We start from the raw sequence: 25,748 nt of genomic DNA, 5'->3' as shown, positions 1-25,748 counted from the left end.
ATACAATCTATTGTCATGGAAATCCCTAACACTTTTCAATATTACGTATGACACTTCCTTTGTTAGAAATTTTAAGCTTATTATAATCATTACGTCAATAAATTCAGCTATTCCAGGTCGGTCAGAAGTAGCCTACAACAAACGTTGTGAAGATCCCGTTTATTAAACATATATTAAAAATAACTCCTGCAAAAACTAAAGGCCGTCCTCACATCACATGAACTCTACTATCAACACCGAACAAAACTAAAATTTATACTTTTTAGAATTAATCAAACCCTTCGATGTTCAGAAAATTCAAACCGAAAGGTACAGCCCCTGGGAGTGTTTATAATTATTACTCCGATCTCGTCTTGGCCTAAAGAGCCCAGAGGGATCGAGGGTTACGGATTACACTGTATTAATTAATGTTAGGGTGTATTTTTGACGTTGTGTTTCATCCGAAGCCCTAAGGAGATCACTGAAATATGGATACGGATAGTCCCTTAGACACCGTCTGATGTGATGATAGCATCACAATTATATATGCATAGCGGCATCTTATAATAGCTTCCTGCCTTTAAAGAAATTGAGAAATTCTATTCAACGGGCCATTTAAATGAAGCAGTAATACTTTTCCACGGTCGCAGTGATATGCGAATTCTATTTTTATGTCAATTATTGACAGCGATGAAAAAGAGGTTGTATTTTTCAAAAATAACACAATTAAAGATTTCAAAAAGCAAAGACGATGAGCACATTGAGGAGGCACGTGTTTAGAAATCCACAGCTTTTATTGAAAACAAAATCAAGACACTAATGAAAATCGCAATACAAGAAATAGACCTCAGATCAATAGAAGATTAGGCATCGGTTCAATATAAATTCCAATTACCACACGACCGGACGAAAACACTCTGATTAAATTCATACAAAAGACCTTTGCCTAGTTAGACGTAAGACGACTATTTGATATGATATATAAAATATATTTGCATATAGCGAGAGTATAGAAAAATATTATTATTATTCATTTACTACTATTACATGTAGTTATTTCGTTACAAATCAATACATTAAAATGTTAAAAATGTTTATATTTATTCGTCATTAAAGTTTAAACATTTAAAAAGGTTATTACTCATAAAAATTGGGCACATTCTTTGAATATAGTATATATGGCCACAATCTAATCTACGGCAGAACCTCAGTCGCGCCACTCAATGCAAAGGTATTTTCCAATTACTCTCGAATCCTTCTATATTCCCCTAGTTGAGAATTTTATTAAATCCATCCTTATCTAACCTTGCGTGAATTTCGGATGTATAAACGAGAGGGACGTTCAAGGTTTCGAGTCATCTCACGGGTTAATTTTCATTTGCCCAAGGCTAAGTTCCGACCACCTTTCATACGCAAATTGAAAAGATGATCAGACATTCCTCACTATTTTATGTCCCTGTTTTAATAAAACCTATTAAGACTTTATAAACTTAGAAATAAAATATTCCGACTAATATTTTTGACTCTTGTTGTAACTGATAATCGTCAGTGATGATATTGTATCAAGGTAGTAATGGGGGATTTAAAAAAAATATATCAAAGTTCAGGGCTACGGACGATTACAAGGTTCTAAAAAATGTCCCAAAACTTACAAACACGTCTATATATTAATGTTACATGTAAGTATAAAACAAAAATAATTTTAATTACCATTCATCACAATAATTTAACTAAGATATTCCAAACTACAATGTATAAACCACAATATACAGTACAAATAGATGAGTTTGATTAATTTTATCTCTAGCGTTCATGTCAGATCTGTAATAAAAGGTAAGGGTGACAGAAGAACATGAAAATAGTATATATTTAAGAATGGTTTTGACTCGTGAGAAAATATCTATCCAGAAGAGGCTGAAAAACGTAGCTATAAACGTACAGTATTATCCTCCTGTACTATAAATACGTAGAATGCTCAGGATTAAGAATACATACAAATTCCTGATCGAACATTGTCAGTGCGCTAATATATTTATGTTACTGTAAAACCTATATTGAATTTCCTTTCAGATTTACAGAAGTATTTATGAGCTAGCCTTTTCCTTGATAACCTTTAAATGGTATAAGGTTCAACATTAAGTATCATTATTTATTATTTCAAAAATTATTCTGAATTTTCAAACTTATCCTAAATACAGGTCATATTTTTAAGTGTCTGTGAAAAAAAAAATGTGAACTATCAACTCAAACAATGCAGGCTTAACGTCAATTTTTATAATGAATGTATAAAACGATGAGATCCGTTCTAACATCATGGAGAACTAAAAGAAAATTATACAAAATAAAATTAATTAACATCCGTGGAAACGCTTAGATACCTCTGTTTTCTCAAATAAATCCAACTGACGTTTTAATTCGTTTAACGGCATCGTTAAAAATAATCTTCCCCCCCGGAAACGGTTCCTAAGACAGGCTTAATTGAAACGGCGTGGAGGTAATGATATTAAAGTTTATTGATGGTCAGCTACGTGCCCGGCTGGCATAGTTAGCCCGATCTTTACGGTTACACCGTCTTCAGATGCTTGTGGGAGGATCGCTGAGATTTACAGAATCCATGATTTTCTTCCTACCTCCAGAACAATTAGGAGAAAGGCTTGACTGTTACACGTCGAGGTAAAGTCAAGTTTTAAGTGTGACTTCCAACGAATAGTAATACTTATCGTTTATCAAATTATATTATTTATCTAAGAACCTTGCATTGATGTGTATGATTAAAATAATATTTCATAGTTATACAAAAATAAAAAATATAATATAACCAAAGATTATTACTTAAAACCAATACACTTGTAGATTCTCTCATCGTAATAGTCAAAATATTTTATTACACCGAACTTGTCCCTTTAATATAATGTAGCTCTATTTTACCATATTATCTCCACAGTTCATACTCCAAAAGTTCCGGTATAAATTTAAAATTCGAACTAGACCTTTATGTATATATATAAAAACTCTTTTCGATCCTCTTTAAAAATTAAAAATTATCTAAAAATCGTATTATTATGGTATATTAAATGTACGAGAGCTAATAAGAGCTAGTTTGATTAAGTTTATTGAAATATTGGTTAATATGAAAATCGTAGTATTTATGAATAATTAAAAGCCGTCTTGTAAGACGAGTAATGAGAATAAAATATGAAGAACATGATGAAACATATAGACTAAAAAAATTGGAGGGAAAGAGGGTTGCAGCTATGGCGAGGAAGGAGTGTTAACAAATGTATTGTGAACACATTTACAGAGATGTAAACACTCATGACAGTATATTAACTATTATAAGTGGGAGCCTTTTTTATTTCATCGTATATAACATCAAAACCCGGATAGCTTGCCAAATTAAACCATAGTTAAAAAGCTTGACACAAACAGATAACTTTAATAGTTAGCTCTGTCTAAACTCCGAAAATATTAACTACTTTTCCTAAAAAGTGCCCCATTACTTTCCCCTTTTCTGTAATAATAAATTTAATTTTATTCTAATTAGTACATAAATAAATTTTACATCAAGAAACAAGCAGATAACAGTGAGTAGTGACAGTTAACCATTAAAATATGTAAATTTTCCAAAAGTAGAACAATTTAATTAATATTAATTATTCTATGTTTAAATACAATATATTAATGAACAGCACTTAAACACGTTAAAATAATCTAACTCAGAAATCTTTATGAGTAAAAGGATTTAAAGTAAACCAATATTAAAATATCATCAATGTTAACTGTCTTGTGTATGAGACGGATGGTTAACAAACAATAAACCGTTTGGTAACCAACCCGTATCAAATACGATTCGTATAAAATTAAAAAAAATAATATATCATTACATTATACTCTAACTTCATTGATCTATTTCATGCAAAATTAAATCAATGGTGTTTTATTTCGTACTATGCTAGATGGAAAGGGAAATTTAAGATTTCAATCAGGAATTTATTTAGACACTCGTTAAAGTCAGTGTCTTTGAAGATTTGTGTAGTACCTATATTATTGTAGGTGATACAGAAAGTTCATAAAGCAGGGAGGGAGGCTGCTTCAACAAAAAGGTTTCAAGAGATCTCTTGCTAATTTTACCGCACCTTGAAAGACAAGGAAACCGTTTGGGCGTTAACTAAACGGTCAAGTCACTGAGGGGACTTAATACTTCAGGATTTTGATGGTCCCTCTATTTCAAGTGACGGAAATTTGATCGCAAAATAAACTATTTCAAAACAATCAACTGTCTTTCAATCTATTTACATATTAAATCAAGATTTACATTCAATTTTAAACATATTTTATTACTTAATGCACAATTTTTACCACAGATTTGTAATATTCTTACACTAACCATCGTTACAAATCTAATCAAACACTAGAGGACATATTACGCAAACAGTAAAACACAAATCGCATTAGAAGGGGTTGAGCGAGTGAACGTTTTAACCTACTACGTCTGAATACTAGGTACGTAATACGAGTTGAAGCGATGATATCTTTTAAAGACAATCTACAATCTAGTTGTAAAGACAAAGTAGTATATTTTGTATGATTTTTATTGTATACTGATACATTTAGGTTAGCGCATTAAGTCGACAACAGTATTAAATATCATTAAATTTGAGTGTATTAGATTTTAAAGAAATACGCATTACGCAGTGTCATGTCACTCTTGTCAAATATCTAATCGACCAATTAAAAAGTATATCCCTATACATAAAAAGAACAAAATGTCGCATAGCTGACGGAGTTATGCATAAACAAAAATAACACAGATAATATTAATGTACAATTTTGTAAAAAAAAAACAATTATTACTGGACAGTAGCACGTATCGCAGTTCTTTTATTCTAAATTTAATTCCTAACTCATCCTATTATAGTGTATTAAAATCCGTACGTTTTCTAACCCAATGTGGATTTCTTAGGATGTTTTATATTTAATAAATAGCAATAAATGAATCCGCTGAAACCCAGTTCTTTGAGCCGCTGGCCCAGTGGTCTCGTAAACATTTTACGAGAAGTAGCCGGCGGCGAAGATTACAATCATGCATTTATTTTATAATGTCATTATTCTTCCATCGCCCTAAGCTCTTGTGTCATTCTAAAACGGGGTAATCCTCGTTTTTGCACTAAACAAGTGTATAAAGACAACAAGAAAAAACGTTAACGAACAACAACATCATTCCAACTCCACAGTTAAGATTTACTTATGATACTTATATTCTCGGTTGAAACCGGTTCTCGTCTGGGAATCCAGAGCAACTCTTAATTGCAATGATTTTTCACCGATCTTAATTTTCCATCGCACACTACGACACAGTACGGCTATAATGAATTTTTTTTTTTTAACTTCACGTGAAACGACCAGAATTATTTAAGCCAAAGCATTTGTAACAACAATTTAAAAATAATTTATTTTCCGTACTATAATATTATAAAGATTGTAATCACAAATTAGTAGTAGTGTATTTTCTATAAAACAATACTTATAATGCATCGTACTAATGATAAAAATAAACGGTGTACTTGTCATTTGACGCTTGAATTAATAGCTTCCAGTGATATTTGATACGTTACTCAGATGCCAGCTATAAACTTTAACAGCCCAATGTCTCAAATTATACGACTTGTGAGCTATGCTTTAATATTATTTTAAAATGGCCGTATTTTCTGTTTTAGTTTATACTATACAACTATATAGATTAGTTAATTTTGTTGAATAGAAATTTATCATTTGCGGGTGCAATCATAAGAATGAATAATAATTTAACTCTGTAATAATTTGTTTTATGTTTAAAAATAATTACATATTTCGAAGCGTACAGCATGTAACAAAAAGGTAATCGTCGAAATAAAGTTTAGCAAAACAATACATAACTGTGGTATATAATCTTTAAAGTTCCCAAACCTTGGCAATATCTATGTATAAAATATATACTGACATTTAAATATTATACTAGCACGAGTGAGGCTTATTGTTAGATGATTTTGGAAGAGTTGGTACTCTCACCCTACTGGACCTATATGAAACAAACATATCTAAGATCACAGCAAGGAAACTGGATTTGAAGTAAAACAGCCTCGAATCGGTCGATCCGTTTCGGAGCTACGACACCTCATACACACAAGATTGTTATTAACATAAACGTTGACTCTTAACATTGTTTTCATTGAGTTTGGCTAATGGCTAAAAATTGTCATTCTTATATCTTATATTAAACACAAAAATTATATATCGACGTAGGAATCTATAAAAAAGTAATATCTCTATTGTGGTAACAGACGATCTTGTCTGTTACTGTGGAATGGTTAGGTCTACACAAAAAAAGAAATACAATTTGTATACAGCTAGAAAGGAATATATAGATGTACACTCTAAACCCTAAACCCTAAACCCTAGCTGAACCTAGTCACGTAATTTCATTGATCTTGTCTACAATTCACAAGGGATATTCAGTCACCTACGTGGTCTGGAACGTAATGTTCATTGCTTTGTCATGTCATGAACTGCTTAATGTGATGAAAAATTATTAAGACAAGTTTTCACACTAATACGTATATATTTAAAATTAATGAGATATAAACGACGATAAAATTTTTGAAGAATTTATTTTTAATCACCTGTAAATCGTATCATTTTATATTATTTACAAAACATTTAATAAAATAAATAAGCATGTAACTAAACCGTCATAAAGAATGACATACGTATTGAAAACTGTCAAATAATTCTCAATATTTAATACAGTTACGTGATATAATAACCGTAATGCATGTATCGTTAAATCATAAGTCGGGAAAAACAGGAAATAGCGAATCATTCAGGGTGGCCGGAAGTGGCGTGGAAACGCCGCGAGACCGAACTACAGATTCAATTATAATTCTCATTGCTCACAGACCGTCACAAAAGAGAAGCTTAACATTTTCTACAATTAATTCTGATACAACTTTTAAGCATCCAAATGTGCAATTTTTAATAAAATTCGAAACCTAAAGATACTAATATTTAAAAAGAACTATATTTATGAAATTTAAATTATAGTTAGTTTTAAGAGAGTTTACTCCATAACAGAAATATAAATATATATTGGAAGCCCAAAACATAAAACACATATAGTCATAAAACGAACGAGGAAATGAAAAACCATAGACAAAAATTTAAATTAATTAAAATAAAGCCAAAGCCAAATTTCAATAAAACTAAGAAAATTGCTGACAAAATATAATACCCAACTCTTGGCCTCTATTTTTATTGACAAATATATATTGGAAAAAATAAAAAGGAAAGGAAAAATCAAATTCTGTTATTAAATATATTATATATTATCTTCACATACAGCTCTTTCATATTAAGTGATTTTAAATGTCTCCTAAAATATTTATATTTGTTTTTATTAATCTATGGTAAAAACAAATGACCGTCAAAAGTTTGACGATAAATTGCTTTGAAGGGAAGTCGTGGCTGAGTAATGAGAAGGGAGTTTTTATTTAAGAAAAATTCGGATGACTGAGATGCTTCGGTTTTCGTTTGACTGGTTTTTAATTGAAATTTAATATATAATGATAGCTTTCATGGTTTACATGTAAGTTTACTATAAAAATCATTATTTTTTGTTTACTAGCCTTCAAACTACTTTTTAAGAAATTTAAATAAAAAAAATATTATATAAGGTTATAATATTAAAAAATTAGATCTGTACAATAGAAAAAAAATCAATTTGCAAGTAATAACTTAACCGAGTAAAGTAACTTAACCGAGTAATTTGCAATAAGCAGTATTTATGTAGAGTACAATAAATTTAATCGTAAAATATATTAATAATTTAAAACTGAAAGATCAGATATATTGAAAAACCATAATTTATCTAGTAATGAAAGATTTTCTTGTTAATTACATGATAATCTTTAATATTATCCGTACTAAGTAACCACAAAAGATTAATGAACCTTAGTTATTCCTGAATGCAATGATTCTGATGCTGAAGATCTTAAGACCAGCTTTTGTAGACTAAATTAGTATATTTAAAAGAGCCTTAAGAAACAAAAAACAAGATTTAATATAACTAATATTAAAATAATGGTAATATATTACTTAAAATTTTTATCTGTACTTCTTTTTTATCTATGCTTACTTAAAACCTTTGACATTTCTGTGATTGAATACTGGAGTTGTTGTCATTTTTATTTACTGTTGCGAATATCAGAACCAGGACTAATATAATTAAATATCTGTTATAAAATTAAATTGATTCAAATTATTAGCCATGAGTTGTTTCGACAATATGAGTATGCCAAGCTGTGTTTGGTTCGAAAGTGGCGAAAAACGTAACATCCTTGCGTCGATATTCGCTGGTTTACTGGTTTGTACATTGATGAATCACTTGACTTTCCCAATCTTATTACCCTCAAATTATCTTTTGTGCATAAAACATACCCTAAGAGAAACATTCATTTTATTTCTATAGAATCAATATAAAGAACATGGCTACTTTTTTACGACTACTGATACTGTTATTTGTTTCCTACTGTTTTTCATTACATATTTAATCAATAATTTCTTCATATATTCTTAATGTTGGTATTACTAAAATAATATAATGAAAGATATAATGTGAGACTAAAAAAATTTGGTTAACTGTAACAATATCATGTTCCCATAAAATAGAAACAAAGCAATTTTCTTTTGCCAATAATTTAAATTCTTATTATATAATGATTTCCTTACAATAATATAATAGAAGAAAGGATTATTTTTTACCAAAATACACATTCTTGATTAACAATGCAATAAAAATGTAAATGAAAGTGCTAGAAGCTAGTTTGAATAATGGCACACTGTTAATTCCAGTTCTTCACCGGTTGGTGGTTTATTATTGATGCTGCATCAGTGTATAAAAGTGAACTCCCCGGTGCAGCTCATGTTTGCGGAGTTATGGCAACACTTTCACTACTGATGGTTAACTCGGTGTCTAATGCACAGGTATATAGAAATTTTAAGTACATTATTATCTCACTGCTTTAATAGCAAAATCCATTTTGCAAGATTATCTACTCAATTGTGGTGTATATTTCTTTACTAAAATATTATTATCTTACTGGTTGGTGTCTATGGCTTTGTCTGCAAGAACTCGGAGAGAAGGATACAAAGTAAAATAACATATATGGTGAATTGCCAGCTACAACTTCTATAGTCTGTGTTACATGACTTCATACATGCAAGTGTTATGCTGTGATCCCGTAGAATATATGGGATTACGAGATAAATTATATCCTCAGTGTAAATTTGATTTCTGAGTTACATTACCATAAAGTTTAATAAAATCCATTAATTTCTTTGTGTGCGAAAAATTAACAAATATTCATACAGCCTCAAAAACTATTGTACATAGCTATTACAAAAATGTTGTTATTAACAAAATTTGTTATTCCAAATAGACTTAGTTTTTGTCTGGTTTATAATATTATAAGGAGCCTTCAACTTATAATTTCATAGTACACATGTAGACAAATGATAGAATGATATAAAATTTGTAACCTAAATTTAGACTATTAAAAATTTATATGATACAAATAATAATTAATAAATAGTGAATCAGTAAAATATTTTTTTTTTAATTAAATAAATATGAAGAAAAATGTTTGTATGATAAGAATATATGAAAATAATGAACAGAATGTTCTCAAGTTAGAGCTACCACATATTTTACTAAAGCTTAAGTTATCCTATTTCAATTATTTTAATTTTTATTTAATACTCAATTTACCAGGTTCGTGGTGAAACCTACACCGGTGGGTGTATGGGACCTCGTGGAGCGAGACTATGGTTGTTCCTTGGCTTTGTAGTCGGCTTTGCTTCATTGATAGCGGCCTGCTGGATACTATTTGCAAACTATGTTAATGCTGGTTGGTATATTTCTGGCCTGGATATGAGCAAATGTTCACTCATGTTAGATATGGCATCATTATTTTGTTATAGAGAACCATAGACAAATGTATTATATTTTGCACAAAATTTAATTTTTAATCAAATGTGTACATTTACAGGTAGCAACAAACACACCTGGCCTGGTGTAAGTCTATTTATGCAAAATGCATTCATATTTGCTGGATCTTTAGTTTTTAAATTTGGTCGCACCGAAGATGTCTGGGGTTGATTATTTGTTTGTTTGTTGTTAAGATCATAATAGCTTAAATAATACCTTTGATAATGTAACTGTAAACATTTTGTATGAGATATTTATAACAATTGTATGTTAAAGAGTATTATAAAATATTTTCTCTCATGATTACTTATAAATCTATAATAATTTTTTTGTCCTTTTCATCGTAGAGTATTTTGTAGACCATCTATATATAAATTTAAATTGATTTCATTAGTTTTTTTAAATAAAACCATTTTCATTTATTTATTTGTTATATTTACATAGAAGATACAGTAAATCTAAAACTATTGTGTGAATTCCTTAATTATAATGAAAATTCATGTCGGCAATGACTCCATCACAATGGAGTTTTTCAAAAACAGCTAAATAAATATAATTGGATTAATAAATAACTATTGCTTTAGTATAAATTTATACTAGAAAAGAAATAATAATAAAAAAATATTGAGCACGAGTATTTCATTTGAACCTTAGCAGTAAGTACTGAATAAAATGAAGGCTTAAGGTGATTGTTAGTAGTTATTTGGGAGGTTGTCTCCGGCGACACAAGTCCTACCGCCTTGACCGTCGGGCAAACAGAGGTTGTAAGGGTCGCAGTTTCCATTCCTAACCTGGCATACGTTACTTTGTGCTGGACATTGGTCCGGAGCAACCGAAACACCATACAACCTCCTTGAAGCAGTAGCTATCGGAACGTGGCCTCTCAGTTGCGTCAAATTGTCTATAGACTCGATTTTTAATCTGTGGCAAAATATAGATTATATTATTAAAAAAAATAAAGTATTATAATGAAACTTCAACGCGATCGCAATGGTTGCCATTAAATATATTTCCACTGAATAGCACACATTGTGACTTCTATTTTGCTATACGAAAGTATTCTATTACTTGTTTATGCAACATTTCAAGTAAACGTTTAATTAAAATCTTTAAAGATAGACTTGTATATATAAGGCCTAGAAACGTGAAAGTATACTTACGTTTTCCAATCGGTCCAGTAGTAAGTATCTCCACTGATGGCCAAACCAAATGGATATGAGCAATTCACAGCTATGGTTTCCTTTTCCAAGGTATCTATACCGACGCACTTTATGCTAGCAAAGCCAGCGTCGGAGTAACACAGTCTATCTCTAGACCAATCTATGGCCAATGAGTTTGGCAATTTTACATCTGATTGGTCCAAAAAGATACCCCTCTGAGAACCATCCATGCTCGCCCACTCTATTTTTGGTCCACCGCGATTCCAGTCGCTCCAAAAGATTTTTCTGGAAATTCAATGATTGGGCTATAGATTCTATGTGAAAAAAATATAACGCTACTTTCTATTACAATAACCAAATACAATTTAATTTACCCTTTCCCTGGATGAACGGCTATACCCCTTGGATTGTGTATACCTTCTCTTTGGAACAAGACTTTCCTTATTTTAGTGTCAATGTTGGCTACCTCAATAGTCAACTTTTTCGAGTCCGTCCAAAAGACGTTTCTAGCGGACCAGTCCACTGACAAACCTTCTGGCGATTGGACATCTATAATGCATATTAAATTTTTTTTTAAAATCTGCTTATTTCCTAATATTAGTTTGCAATTTAAATATTAAATGTATTTACCATTTGATAGGAACGACTCGAATCCAGAACCATCATATGACGCTCGTTTGATTGTGGCACCACTGACATCTCCCCAATAAATTTTTCCGGTCAAACAGTCCACGTCTATGCCCACAGCTATCTGAATTGCACCGCTGTTTATTGGAGCTGCAAACTCCCTCGGTGTCACTCTGAATGGTACACGATAAACGGAAGCGCCATCGCTCGCCACCAGGAAGTTCCCGGCCTGTCGTGGATTGAGCTGGCAATGAGTTCCATTACCGTTATAACCAGTATTACACTCGCACTCATACCCATCGCTCGTCTTTAAACACGAAGCATGATCATCACATAAATATATATTATATTTGCAATTCATTTCTGGGGTACAGGTATAGCCGTCGCCAGTAAAGCCCTCACGACAGATACACTGATAGGAAATTTCTGTTGGAGTACAAATGGCATTCGGATCGCAATCATTGGCAACGTCACAGGTTTTTCCTTTGGGGACACATTTAGAAATACCATCACCTTCATATCCGTCATCACAGTAACAATAACTAATATCGATTGCGGCGTCGTATAAGCAGGAAGCGTGTTCTGAACATACGGCGCCATTACAGAGCTGTCCATCTTTAATACACGCATCGCTCTCATCTTTGACATATCCTTCTATACACTGACAAACGTATTCATTGGTGCTTGCATCAGGTCGACATTCAGCGTTGTATTCACAGTCTGAATTGTTTGTGCAGCTGAAGTTCGGACGGCATATATAACCATCCCCATGATAACCAGCATCGCATACACATATGAGCTGGCCGCCTACTGTATCGATACAATGGGCTGCAGGACCACAGGAACAACTGGGTCCTGTTTTTTCAATACACTCATATGCGTCACCTTCATATCCTTCCGGACAAACACAATGTCCTAAACCAGAATCGTCTGAAGAGTAGTAGTAGCTAAACGCGCATACCGCGTTTGGTGGACAATCGGCATCCGCAGTACACCTCACTAAAAACAATATTATAATAAGTATTATGTTGAAATAAACTTTAATGTTTTAAATTTTGTTTGAACTTACTAGAATTCGAGTTGTATTTGTTTTCATCCAAATCATTCTCCTGGTCATTGTTATCAAGACGACACAGGTCGTTATTTCTATCATCTTTGAAACTTGAATATCCTGGAGGACAAATGCATTCGTAAAGATCACAGTTAGGTAAAACATAGGTTTGATTGTATTCACTTTCAGGTATTACTGTAGTAGTCGACTGTGTAAAAGCAACAGACACTGAGGTGGTCTCTGGCTCGTATGGTTCAGTTGTCACTTCTTCCACACAAGATTGTCCGTCACCAATAAAACCGGGATTGCAATAACATCTTTCGCTATTACTGTCATCTGAACGTCGACATTGAGCATTTGGGGAGCAGTTAATGCACGCATTATAGTATGCGGTCCAACATCTTTCCCCGTCTCCAGTAAATCCTGGATTACATACACAGACTGGGCCTTCAAGAGGATTTTCTGTGCACTGAGCATTCTGATCACAGACTTTGTTCCTACAATTTGAAATGCTTCTACAGCTTATTCCATCCCCTTCGTAACCCTCTCGGCATATACACTGGTAGTCGCCATCTTGATTGTAGCAGTCAGCGTTATTGTCACAGTTATGTGTTCCGGCTTCACATTCATTTATGTCAATACAATTTTCATTATTATTCTTAAAACCTGATTGACATACGCATACAAAGGAATCACCCTGTACAACACATGTGCTATGGGGACCGCAAGAATTCCTGCCTACTGCGCAGGGATCTTGAATATTTGACTGAATTTTATTTGTTGTTCCATATCGAACAATGTTTCCTCTTGTTTCGTATCCTAAATAATTTTTTATAACTTTCAATGTAAGCGGCTTATTTGCGTTTTCAGACGGTGGTGCAAACTTGCATGGGCTATAAGTAAACGTCTGCGAAACTCTCTGTTCATATTTTTGTCCTGTTATTTTGTTCATGAATATCCGTGTTGATACACTTTGAATGAGACCTGGTTCGACAATAGTGTACTGCTCATCGTATTCAGACACTTCTAGTCTGGATCCTGTAGGTACGTTAGGGATTGTACCACGTACATCAGTGTCCAAAGTTATTTGGTCAAACACGTCATGTCCAACATATTCTTGATTAATTGTTACTCTGTCACCAGATTCAGGAAAGTAAATATCTGCGGTGTGATTGAAAAGACCACCAGTCAACTGATAACCATTTTGGGCTTCGCCTAATGGCTTGGCGAAAAGCCAACCTACGACACTTCCCAGTACACTAAGAAGTTGCAAACTGCTACCTAAAGATGACGGTGTCTGAGATAAAGCTGTATATGATCTGCCATCAGCTAGAACCACATAAGCCTGAATATCAACATCATTTAAATTTTGATTGTTGATAATACCATTCATTTTTCCATGTACACGTAGCGGCACATCATCTTTGATGCACGATTTTCCATTGCCATAAAAACCTTCATTACATTGACAACAAATACCGGCTTGATAATCAACACATCTTGCTTGCAAGTGGCATACACTAGGACCACTTTGGGCACAAGTTTTAGATTCTTCTTCAACTTCAGCCTCATATTGATCATACTGATCAGGAACGGCTATGGTGCCCTCTAATGGGATATTTCCTACACGATAGACGTATCTTCCAGGGTCATGAATGTTTGACCAACTGAAAAGTGGAAGACAAATAATTACCTGTCATAATATAATTTCATGTTGATTATTGTTACCTATGCAACGTATCATTATTATCAAGGTCATATTCAATTCTCAGCTAAGCTAAGTTTGTTGTATAATGACTTTTCAGTAATTAAAAATGTCTCAAAATACTTACGAAACGACATTCCTGATCTGATGACTGCCAGAACCTCTTAGAGTAAACACACGTCCATCTTCCGCAACAAAACCAGCTTGCGCTTTAGCATCCGGTAAACCGCCATCTTTTGTTTCTCTTTGTATCCATTGAATTTCTCTCTCCGGATACAAAAGCTCGACGAACGTTTCCGTCCCATTACTTATGATAGCTATTTGAAAGCTATTCTTGCGATTCTGCCACTGGGAACCCGAGTAAGTGACATCAATCCAAGTGGCAATAAACACACTGGTCGGGATGAAGTCATAATAATCGTGGAAGTTATTCTGAACGCTCTCCTCAGCTTTTAATAGCACATGGGATTCATTTGTTTCTCTATAGTAGACCGTGCCAACATCCGTTGTATTAATATTGGTATAAAACGCAGCTATCGATGGATATGGTAGGGGGAATTCAGCATTCAGAAATGTCGGTATGTCGGCTCTGAATGAAAGCACTCCGAAGTTATTAACCTGAAATAAAAGATCAACTAATCTTAATAATCTTAATTAATTTAACATTTGTCTTTACATAATGTAAGGCCTAAACGATCTTTCTTGGATGACAAAATTGTTACACCGAGGAGTCAAAAATTGGCTTATTTTTTTAAAGATATTATGATTACAAAGAGTTACGTAAGGAATATATACATTATTAAATTTATCTTTGTGATTAGGTAGGCATACATACAAGCGTTGTTTGTGACCCGTTCGTGATAACAATATCGTGCTTAGGCACAACCGAGGTCTTGACACTTGTATGATAACAATAGTTACGAAAAAAAAAATTAACTACTTAAGAAAAGTTTTTATAGCATAGTTGAGGTTTTTAAATTATGTATAATTACCGCTTAATTTCTATTAACTTGTACTGTAACTATTTAGATCTATGGATCTTATTCACACTTATCTTTCTTGAGATAATAAGGAATAGCTCGACTTCTATGTAATACCATATGGATCTATTTTGTATTGTAAATAAAATGAAGGCTTATAACAAAGTAATGATTTACTTACGAAATTTTATGTCGAAATATCAATGTAATTGGTGATGAAAAAAACTTGCAATCATAATTATTGGTTACAAATTTAAACTTTATTCAAATATGATTTGATTATTGAAATGCAGTTAGATATAAGTTTGCCAAAAAAATTGCAATAAAATTGCATTTGCCATCGGCTGCGGTGATAACGATTGCAGTCAACGGAAGTGTGAGTGGGTGTAGGATACAATGGTCAATGACTTAGACCCATAATCCCCGAATATTAATTACTAATTTTGGGATATTACATTCAAACACCATAAAAGAGTCCGTTAAAGATTTTTTTATTCCAAAACAGAAAAAATATAGGTGCACATATTAATAATTTTGTAATATTTACAGATAATAATAAATTTATGAAAAAATATCTATACAATTATTTAATTTAAAGTTGACTCAATCGATTCTGAATTATTGAAAGGATGAAACTTTAAAAAAATATATATCTTCATCATTATTCTTACGCAGCCACATTAATGAATTCCCAAACTAAATGTATTCGGTAATTCAAATATCAGAGTTCGTTTTAATTAGACAAAAATAATGTGATGTTGATTAGGGACAATGTCTAATATTGTTTTAAAATGGTCATTGCCCTAATTGTATGTTAAACATTTTAATTCATTGGAACGGCACACGTGTAACTCGTGTACTCGAGAAACAACATACGAGGCATGCTTGGTACAAATTAGGATGAAAAAACCGATGGGATATTTATAATTAATTGATCTTAAATATAAATGCAACTATAAATAGTGTCCAAATAATAAATGTACTGTTAACCAAACAATGTTTAAATATAACGTTGGCACCTATCATCGAATTTTCTGTGTGCATAAAACGCTGCTCATTATTTACAGTCCACGTAAAATAACGTCTGCTGCGAAATATTTTTGCACTTCTTTAAATACACTCACAAAAAAAAAAATAAAGAAATCATCCGCGATGCATACTTTATCTTAAAATAAACGCCGCTTTAAATAATCAGCTTTGAAACAACGTATCATTTTATTTTTACGTTTTTAAATTATTATATTTTCGTTTCCACATTATAGATGACTGTAAAGTTATTAAAGTTATTTATAATGACGTACTTGTATTTATTATATAGGCAATGAAAATGTATATATGTATATATTGAATTTTTATTCGTTTCAAACCGAGCTTAAGTCCTTGTAAATTCTTGTTTTTATTCAGCAGGTCAGAAAGCATATGAAAGCGTCTATCATTTAATCTCTCTGTCTGAATATTACAAGTCAACTTTTACGACGTCTCCATTCCAAAAGAAATGTTTTAATATTTCTTCTAAAATTACTAACAACTTAACCCCGCATGCTATTGGTGAATATATGTTTTTTGCAATCCATTAAAATAGTTATTTTAATACGAAAACTGAAAGGTATTCAAAAATAATAACTAAATATGACTTACGAAAATCGACTCGTAGGTCTGACCGTAAAACACGACTGGTACAGCCAGGGTTACTTCTGGGGAAGAGACCTCAGCTCCCCGGGGTAAGCGTTGGTCCAATCCATGACCGTGGGGGTAAAATTGATCGCGGGTGATTGCGCGCGCGCAAGCCGCAAGGCACACGACCAACGCAGCTGACCACATCGCTGCACAAAGTTAGACTAACAGCTAATGGTATGATTTTCGGGGAAGGAACGATGTTTACGCTACTTATCACATACCTTATTGTTTCTGTGATTTAAATCAGAAAATTAATGATTATTCCGACATCTATTCATTAAATTTCCAATAACTAAATCTTTCGTCCCCGTTGTACAAAAACTTCGGTTATTATTTCGTTACAAATTGTGTTTAGCGTCTGTTATTTATTTCCTTAAAAAGTATTTTAACAACGAATGATATTATACATAGAAAAACTAAAATAAGTATACAATAACGCATATTTGTAAGAATTGTATTCATTCTCAGTAAACTTAATAGAGAAAAAATTAATGTCGTTTAGTAAAATTATTTTAATGCATTCGTTTGAGATTACATTTATTTTAGTGTAGTTTTTTATTTTATTATTAACACTATCATTGTTATTTAATTTTTATTATTGACAGTAACATAAATTTCAAACAAACCGTGTCGTATTTGTATGAATATTTTAAAAGAAACGTGCATTTAATTTCATTTTAAAATATTCGCAGCTTTTAAATATGAAATATATTGTAATGTAAACCTATAAAAATAATAGCGAAACTTATATGGAAGTTCTGTTTAATCGATATTAAAGTTTCCTTTAAATATAATCTGTATTGAGATTTAGTAACCCTCAGAAGCCGAGGCTATAAAAAATATTGTCGAAATTGACATAAAGATTTAAGTTCCGTTCCAGAATTAGTGTTCAGAAGTACTGGAGGGCTGTAAAACTTCAAACGGTCGTAAACCCTACAATAAGGAACGGTGTTCTGGATGCTGGGGTTACGACAGTTTTGTTAAATCTGGGTTAACTTCTTGCGGCTAGTTATGTGCTAACTGATTAAATTTGATAATAAAAGACATACAGTTGTAAATTTACATAATATGTTTGTTTATATCCGGCCAGGGATTAATAAATAATTCGTATATGTACAGAATCTTGATAATGAAAGTCCAAACCTTACAAAATACTTGTTTAATGTTCGTTATATACATAAAGAACTGTGAAGTGTTACAAACCCAAAGAAAGATTTCAGAGGAATATAATTAGCACTTCTCATAATCATTCGGTTAGCAAACAAACGATTAAAAATCCTTCAAAGTTAAATAACAATTAAAATTTTCTTTTTGTCTCACAAGCATTATATAACATTGGCTGTTTTAGAATATTAAAATCCATATACTCAATAATATTTTAATTACAAAAAAAAATATAAATTGTACTAAATGTTTTTTTTTTTCAGATTAATAACTACCCCAAAATGTATCATATGGAAGATGTTATTTTTTTGACATGACTGGAAAACCTACCGTGTTTGTTCCGAAAAATGTAGTTGAGTGTGAAGAAACCAACCAACTCATTACCTATATCTGAAGTCCTACAGGCATTGAGTCATCGTGATATTTTAATATTTGGTCTCATCACTTTACCAAGAAAATTCTAAAGGGAAAATAAAAAAGCTGCAAGTAAATAGATTCTGTTTCTTTATGTTATTTAATATTCCTTAAAAATTTATTGAATTTAAATTATTAAAAACTTCCCTAAGTCATAAAATCGAGTGTATAGAATGTCATTTTTAAATTTAAAAAATGTTATATAAGACATATCTCATATGTTAATTGATTTTCGGTGTTTGTCTGTTGATCAATGCATCTTTAGAGTTCATAATCATTTCATATAATACGATTTAAGTTATTTATTGTGAATATCTTCTGTTAATGCCTATTTTTTTATGTCTGGAAGGAAAACCCGATGATAATACATATGTATCGTTTGATTGTTACTCTGACCACGGATAGTTGAAATCAAATATCTGTATAATATAATAAAACAAATAAAAAGTTAAAATAATCGTAATCAAATTCCTCTACCTTTTTGGACGCATAACGTAATTATTTTAATGCAAATATCTCGACACGACAGTCGCTAGTATTAAAATAGTCATTTACTAAGCTTTTACAAGTCTTTAAAGCATGAAATATGAAAAACTGTCCTAATCAAGTTATTATCTTCCCCTCTAAATCCCCGTTATCCATGACCGCAAAATCTACTAGTGGAATTGCGTTTGTAGCTGAGTCTGGTAACCTCCTAATATATGAGGATTCAAAATTGCCAACAAAAACCAAAATTGTAAAATATTTGACAGTGAGTAACAATCTTCTGTATTGAGCACGAACTGAAAATGTATGCGAAGGTTGATGAATTTAAAAATACCAACCAAATGCGATTAAATTAACAAGATCAACAATTACCGTCTTCTTTGATAATCTACAACATCGGCGATGGAATGTCCAAATTGCGGAGTCATTGACCTGTTTGATAAATTTTCAAGTGCAAAAATATCTTCCTATAAATTTATTAAATTCAAATGTCGCCGAACTCGTCTGTAAGCGACCCTGGCATCTTGCCCTCTTGATAAAACTCTCAATTGGAGATAAATCATTCAAGCTACAACTTCATATATTTTTTTTTAAATAAAAACATATAAATATGAAATGTTATAAAGGACTTTGCGGGAGTAAATAAAACACGGTATGGAAATCAAATGTATACGGAACCTACTACACTGCTACGTTTAAATGACATAGTTAAACATATATTATGTTGCAAAAACACTCAAAGCTGATGAAATATTACCTAGCTTCACTTTTTATTAGCTTTACTTTAAGAAGTTATGTTAATTTAATACGTTATTTCTTAATTATAATAAACTGTGAACATAAACATAATATAAGTTGGATTTTCGTACAAAATAAAACTATATTAAGTGAAAAATTTAACTTTACTATTTGAAGTCTCATAAATAGAAATAGGACACAGAAACTTTACTAATAAGAAATTAACAATTGCAAAAAAGCAATTATTTTATATACTAATAATAAATTTAACTCGTATTTTTTTTTTTGCTTCATGATTTTTTTTTAACATTACCAATTTTAGGTGTACAGGAAGGTTTTTTGTTTGCCTTGCGAGGGTCAACAACTTTATGAAATGGTTAAAATGGGATATTAACAAAATTTATAATGTCTTGACTTAGGAGTGTCCTTTTTAGACCTTTGAATTGATTCAAGCACTGGTAAAACTTAGGATTATAAACCGCCGCGTCTTTTGAAAATCTTTTTGACAGACGAAAAACAAAGTCATAATATAATTAAATATAACAAAAACTGAGATTCCATTTTCAAAAACCAAAAAAAAGAGGCATTTTAAAACGTAAAATGTATCTGAATCCTATTTTGATAAATGTATCTATATTTTAACATAATAATTCACTAGGTCTTGATTAAAATCATTAAAACTATGAATATAATATATAAAAATATATTATATGAAAAAAATCTATAATACTCAATGCCTCGCAGTAGTGTTATAATGGACATGTCATTTTTTATTGTCTCACCGCGTTCCGTGTAGAGATAGTTCGTGATGCTTACGCATTTTTATTATCGCCGTTACTTAATTTTCTATATAATTATGTTTTTCATGTTGAGCATAACATTTTGTAATTGATAATGTGATGTAAATAGCAATGTGTCGGGGCGTTTATCAATATAAATAGGACAGTAGGTTAGGGCGAAGCGTCACACACTACATTAGGTTATAGCACAGAAGTAGATACTACAATGGAATTCAAACTACGCTTTTCAATCTGCCTACAAATCGTACTTATTAATGTAAGTGATATCATCTTATTATTATTTATTATACCATTTGTTTTTAATGTCTTAATATTTTGACATTGTTAGGGTGCGAAAACACGATTTAAATAGTTACTATAATTCACAAATCGCCTCAAATATTTGCTTAACAAACAAATCGTGTTATTGTTTACTCTCATAATTGCCTACTTACCTAATTAATCGTAATATTATATCCTTATTTTAGCACGCATATGCTCAATGCATCGGTCAACCAGTAATACAGGAAGCAATGCCTGGTTGTGGTGTGTTTACCAGCCCTTTGAAAGTTCAGAATACGCCGCTACCAGCGCCCAGTTTCAGCGTCTTTTCTGATGGATTGGTTGTGGAAGGGATCGTTGGGGTGACTGGTGTTCTGCCATTCCTGGGTACAGTCAGCATGGAAGGTGCGTTACCTTCGGCTGGACATGGCTCGGTTAGATACAATACTGGGAATGAAAAAGTCGGCATTGTTGCGGAACTACCATCCTACCAATATCGGTACACTCTCTAAAATGTTAATATTTTGTTAAATAGACTGTTTGGTTGAATAAATGTGTAATGTTATTTTTTTATATATATATTTATTATGCCTAATATTCCTGAACTTTCTGTACAGACTTAGACTATATAGATTAAATTAGAAGTAATTTTAAGGTTAATTTATGAAACAAAAAAAATAGTTCCTGACAAAGACCAAATAAATCAAATATCAATAACAATATATAATAAATTATATAAAGTCACTCACCGCGTCTGTCTGTCTGTCTGTGCGCGATAAACGGAAAAACTACTGCGCCAATTATCAAATAGTTACCACCACTCGACAGCGTGATTCTCGAGGAAGGTTTTAGTATATAATTTGTTAAGTTTCTGTATTTACTTGAGTGTACACTAACGATATTTGTTGAAGATGTCGGGTAAATATGAGCCGTCTGAAAGCTTTTAGTGAAAACGCTGCCTAGTCTTTGAGATATAACAAAATAATATATGGTGGAACTGTGTATTCTATATAGGTCTACAGAAAAGTCCGCGGTGGCATATATCTATACCTTAAGGATAATATACTATATCCAATATACAACTTTTAAAAATTGGCATTCGTAAAACTTTTATTGGAACGTTATTTACATAAATACGGTATGAAGTGTTATCCAAATGAATTACTACTTTTTCAAGCCTAAATCAATATCTGTAAATTAGTTTTTAAATCATCTAAATCGGGCGTACCATTTGAAAGTTATCGTAATATAAGTTTCATAATTCTCAAAATTAAATATGCTATTTCATATTTTTTGTAAAGAGCCCGTACGAAGCCGGTTCTGCTACCTAGTGTTAGAAATAAATTAGGCAGTACTTCCACTTAGATGTTTATTGCTCCACAACTCGTAACAGAATCCCCAGTCCAGCAATTACATCCTATTTATAATATTCAGAGGTAACATATTTAGGTGAGGGTAAGTTACAATACCATAGCGAGGGCGCTAGTTTCCCTCATCAGAGTTTCCATTAAATAATAAAACACTGAACATTACGTAAAACATGCTAAGGTTCTAATTATAAATTATAAATCCAATTGTCATGTATCTGGACATTTCAATTACTGTACAGAAACATTATTAACATTAATTTACACTATTATAACAAATATATAGATGGCGCTAGTTTACTATCAAGAATTCCCAATAAATATCAGAATATAAATAACGTTGAGCTTAGAATTATAAAGTACATCACATTTTTAATTATTATAAATAATTATTACTCACACTAGTTACTGATAAAAATGATATCTGAAAACGCAGGCTAACACCTAGTTAGCTCCTCAGTCTAACGGCAAATTTCATTCAATCTTATTTATATTTCATTGCGTCTATGATTTCGCAATTTTTGTACTTTTTATATAAATCTAATACTTTAATAAATAAGAATTGTTTATATAATATAATAAATGAGAAATTTGTTGAGAATTATATATGGATGACAGAATTTTCGTTGGTGTTTGTTTAACTTTACAGAAACGTAGCTTAAAAATCAGAATAAGACAGATTATAATTCATCAAAGAATTTTAAGTAGTTCTCGCGGGATCATGCCTCATGGCATAAGTCGTATTGTGTATGAAGTTCCATGACAAATCCATAGATGTCGCTGCCAGTTGATCGCCATGTCTTATGCTTTAACACAGCGATCGGCAACATTTGGCAGACAAGGGCCACTAGGTGGCAAAATAAAATAAAGGCGGGCCGCACAAGTGACACAAACCCCAGAAGCCGAATATACCTATATAATCTAAATTCCATAAAAAAATTAAAATGCCATTCAAATTTTTAAAACATACGGTATTTTATTCGTACACGTAATTACATTAAGTTTATATTTAGAAAATAACGAAATTAAAAATTACAAAATTACAAATTTAAAATAGGTTGTATGTAGGAGGCTATTTGTTGTATGTTGGCTGTCATATTTGTAGTTACAATTCGTAGAATAGCTCTCAAATGCTCATCTGTGAGACGTGATGCATATTTATTTTTTCTAATAATTGACAATTGAAAAAGTTTCTTCACATAAATAGGTTGTACCAAAAATTGTAATGAATTGCTTAGCAAACTTTTTCAATTCGTCAAAATCAGAAGGCAAGCTACCATAAAACTTAATAAGATCATTGAGTTCATAGAAAGTGCTTTTAAGAACATCATTAGGTTGGAGATGAATCATGTTCATTTGTAAATTACTCGGTACTTTCTTAATATCATATGAAAAAGGGTTTGCAAACACCTTCAGTTTGCTGGAAACTTTTTCAAAATCACAAAATCTCTCGCTGAATTGAGTTTGCAATTGCATTCACATATCCTTCATGTTATCACCGTTCCAATGAAAATTAATTCTAGCTTCCTCAACAGCATCTTTACATTTCGGAAAATGATCTAACTTTTTTTCATCAATATGCTTTATAGAGTTTAATTTTCATTTGAAATGCTTTTACGTCTGTGTGCGTATCAGAAATTAGTTTTTTTTTCCTTGAAACCTCAAATTTAGCGTATTTAATACATGAGTGACATCTGTCAAAAATCCAAGGTCTATCAACCATTGAGTATCTGTCAACTCTGGAATAGATCTGCCTTTTTCATTCAAAAAAGTATTGATTTTTTTTCTGAGATCAAAAAATCTTTTCAGCACTGCGCCTCTACTTAACCATCCTTCTTCAGAATAACAAACAACATCTCGATGATCAGCTTCCGTATCTGACAGACACTGTTGAAATTGACGATGAGTCAATCCATTTTTTCTGATGTAGTTTACAGTCGATACCACGATGTCCATTACTCCTCTCCATGATACGACCTTGGAACATAACGCTTCTTGGTGTATGATGCAATGGCAAAATAATGGGATGGCACATCCTATCTCTGCCAGTTTCGATTTAATTCTACCTACCAAACCCTTATTTTGTCCACTCGTGTTTCTGCCACCGTCAGTTGTAACACTTACCTGTTTTTCCTATGGCAACTGCATTAATACTAGCGCTTGTTCTAAGTTACAAAACAAATCTTCTCCGGTAGTCGTGCCCTTCAAACTAAATAACTATAAAACCTCCTCATATACATTAAAATTCTTATCGATTTCGCGGACAAATATTAAAGGCTGCTCAGTATCAGTAACATCATTGCTTTCATCGCTTAAGAGAATCATTCAAATTGTTGTGCTTTTTCCCGGAGTTGCTGACATAAATTATCGCTCAAATCTTCAGCTCGCCGAGTACATATTCTTGCAGAAAGGCTTATATTTTCAATTTTTTTTTTTAGGTCGGGGCACACCTCCTCAGCCATGACTAAAGCACATTGTTTTATAAGTTCGCTGTCGGTAAATGGTCGGCCAGACCTCGCAAGAATTTCCGCTACCCTTAAACTTGCACGTATACTGGACTCGTTACTTGGTACTTGAACCTTAAAAACATTTTGTTGGTTCCTAACTAAAGATTTCAGTGCGTTCATTTTATTTTTTCGTGATTAACCTACTAGGCATGCAAATTTAGCTTTATGCTCGCTATCATAGTGGTGTTTGACATTATATTCTTTTTGTATAGTAAGGGTTTTTTGGCATATTAAGCATATCGGTTTGCAATTGCAATTAATAAAAAAGTATAAATCTGTCCATGCATCCTTAAATGCCCTATTTTCTTCTTCTATCTTCATTTTTTTTGAAGCCATTATCAACTGTAACAATAAAAGCATTGTGTTGTAGCAAACGCAACGCAAAGCGGTAAGCAACAAGTAATTGATAGCCATTGAAGTGGTTTATTACAAGACCAAAATTACGTAGATTGTTACATTATCATAAGTGTATAATAAAAAGTAATCTCACACTTACCGGAATCAAAACCAAAACGGCACAAATTACATTGTTTCACTAATCACGCATCAAATTAGGTATTTGACAGAGAGTGGAAAGCAACTGTCCTCGCTAACGTTCGTTTGTTCCGCCCGCGCCCATCCCGCGCCCCTCCCGCGCATCGTTCTTTGATTGTTCATTCTCGAGCCGAGCGGAGCGTTCCACACTACTATACAATTTATCCGGGATCGCGCGCGGCGGTCAGAAAGTGTGAGATTCCTATTAATTTTACAACATAATACTTTTCATGTTACAGTTACTAATGGCTTCAAAAAGAGGATGACTCATGAATTA

At 32.1% G+C, this 25,748-nt stretch overlaps 3 protein-coding genes and 2 long non-coding RNA genes across 5 annotated transcripts; 3 read left to right on the top strand and 2 right to left on the bottom strand.

Moving 5' to 3' along the window:
- Nucleotides 1-8,165: 8,165 nt before the first annotated feature.
- LOC116768368 (transmembrane protein 50A) lies at nucleotides 8,166-10,631 on the top strand. Its single transcript, XM_032659069.2, has 4 exons — nucleotides 8,166-8,377; nucleotides 8,866-8,997; nucleotides 9,785-9,920; nucleotides 10,062-10,631. The coding sequence occupies exons 1-4, from the start codon at nucleotides 8,282-8,284 to the stop codon at nucleotides 10,169-10,171; spliced, it is 474 nt and encodes a 157-aa protein (XP_032514960.1). The 5' UTR covers nucleotides 8,166-8,281; the 3' UTR covers nucleotides 10,172-10,631.
- LOC116768367 (nidogen) lies at nucleotides 10,413-17,372 on the bottom strand. Its single transcript, XM_061524007.1, has 7 exons — nucleotides 17,162-17,372; nucleotides 14,671-15,161; nucleotides 12,857-14,505; nucleotides 11,791-12,786; nucleotides 11,535-11,709; nucleotides 11,161-11,445; nucleotides 10,413-10,921 (listed from the first exon to the last, which is right to left on the bottom strand). Exons 1-7 carry the CDS (start codon nucleotides 17,342-17,344, stop codon nucleotides 10,693-10,695), a joined length of 4,008 nt encoding a protein of 1,335 aa, XP_061379991.1. The 5' UTR covers nucleotides 17,345-17,372; the 3' UTR covers nucleotides 10,413-10,692.
- A 523-nt stretch (nucleotides 17,373-17,895) lies between these two features.
- On the top strand, nucleotides 17,896-24,944 carry LOC133320079 (uncharacterized). Its single transcript, XR_009753523.1, has 2 exons — nucleotides 17,896-18,850; nucleotides 24,869-24,944. It is a non-coding gene; the product is annotated as an uncharacterized LOC133320079 (long non-coding RNA).
- Nucleotides 20,762-21,633, top strand: LOC116768573 (chorion class CB protein PC404-like). The gene is made up of 2 exons (XM_032659316.2): nucleotides 20,762-21,058; nucleotides 21,270-21,633. The coding sequence occupies exons 1-2, from the start codon at nucleotides 21,008-21,010 to the stop codon at nucleotides 21,573-21,575; spliced, it is 357 nt and encodes a 118-aa protein (XP_032515207.2). The 5' UTR covers nucleotides 20,762-21,007; the 3' UTR covers nucleotides 21,576-21,633.
- On the bottom strand, nucleotides 23,381-25,542 carry LOC133320078 (uncharacterized). Its single transcript, XR_009753522.1, has 2 exons — nucleotides 25,434-25,542; nucleotides 23,381-25,279 (listed from the first exon to the last, which is right to left on the bottom strand). It is a non-coding gene; the product is annotated as an uncharacterized LOC133320078 (long non-coding RNA).
- Nucleotides 25,543-25,748: the final 206 nt, after the last annotated feature.

Source organism: Danaus plexippus, chromosome 4 (genome assembly GCF_018135715.1).
Source record: "Danaus plexippus chromosome 4, MEX_DaPlex, whole genome shotgun sequence".
In the NCBI taxonomy this organism is placed as follows: domain Eukaryota; kingdom Metazoa; phylum Arthropoda; class Insecta; order Lepidoptera; family Nymphalidae; genus Danaus; species Danaus plexippus.
Note: the sequence above shows the minus strand (reverse complement) of the source record. Positions and strands in the feature narration are given on the sequence as shown.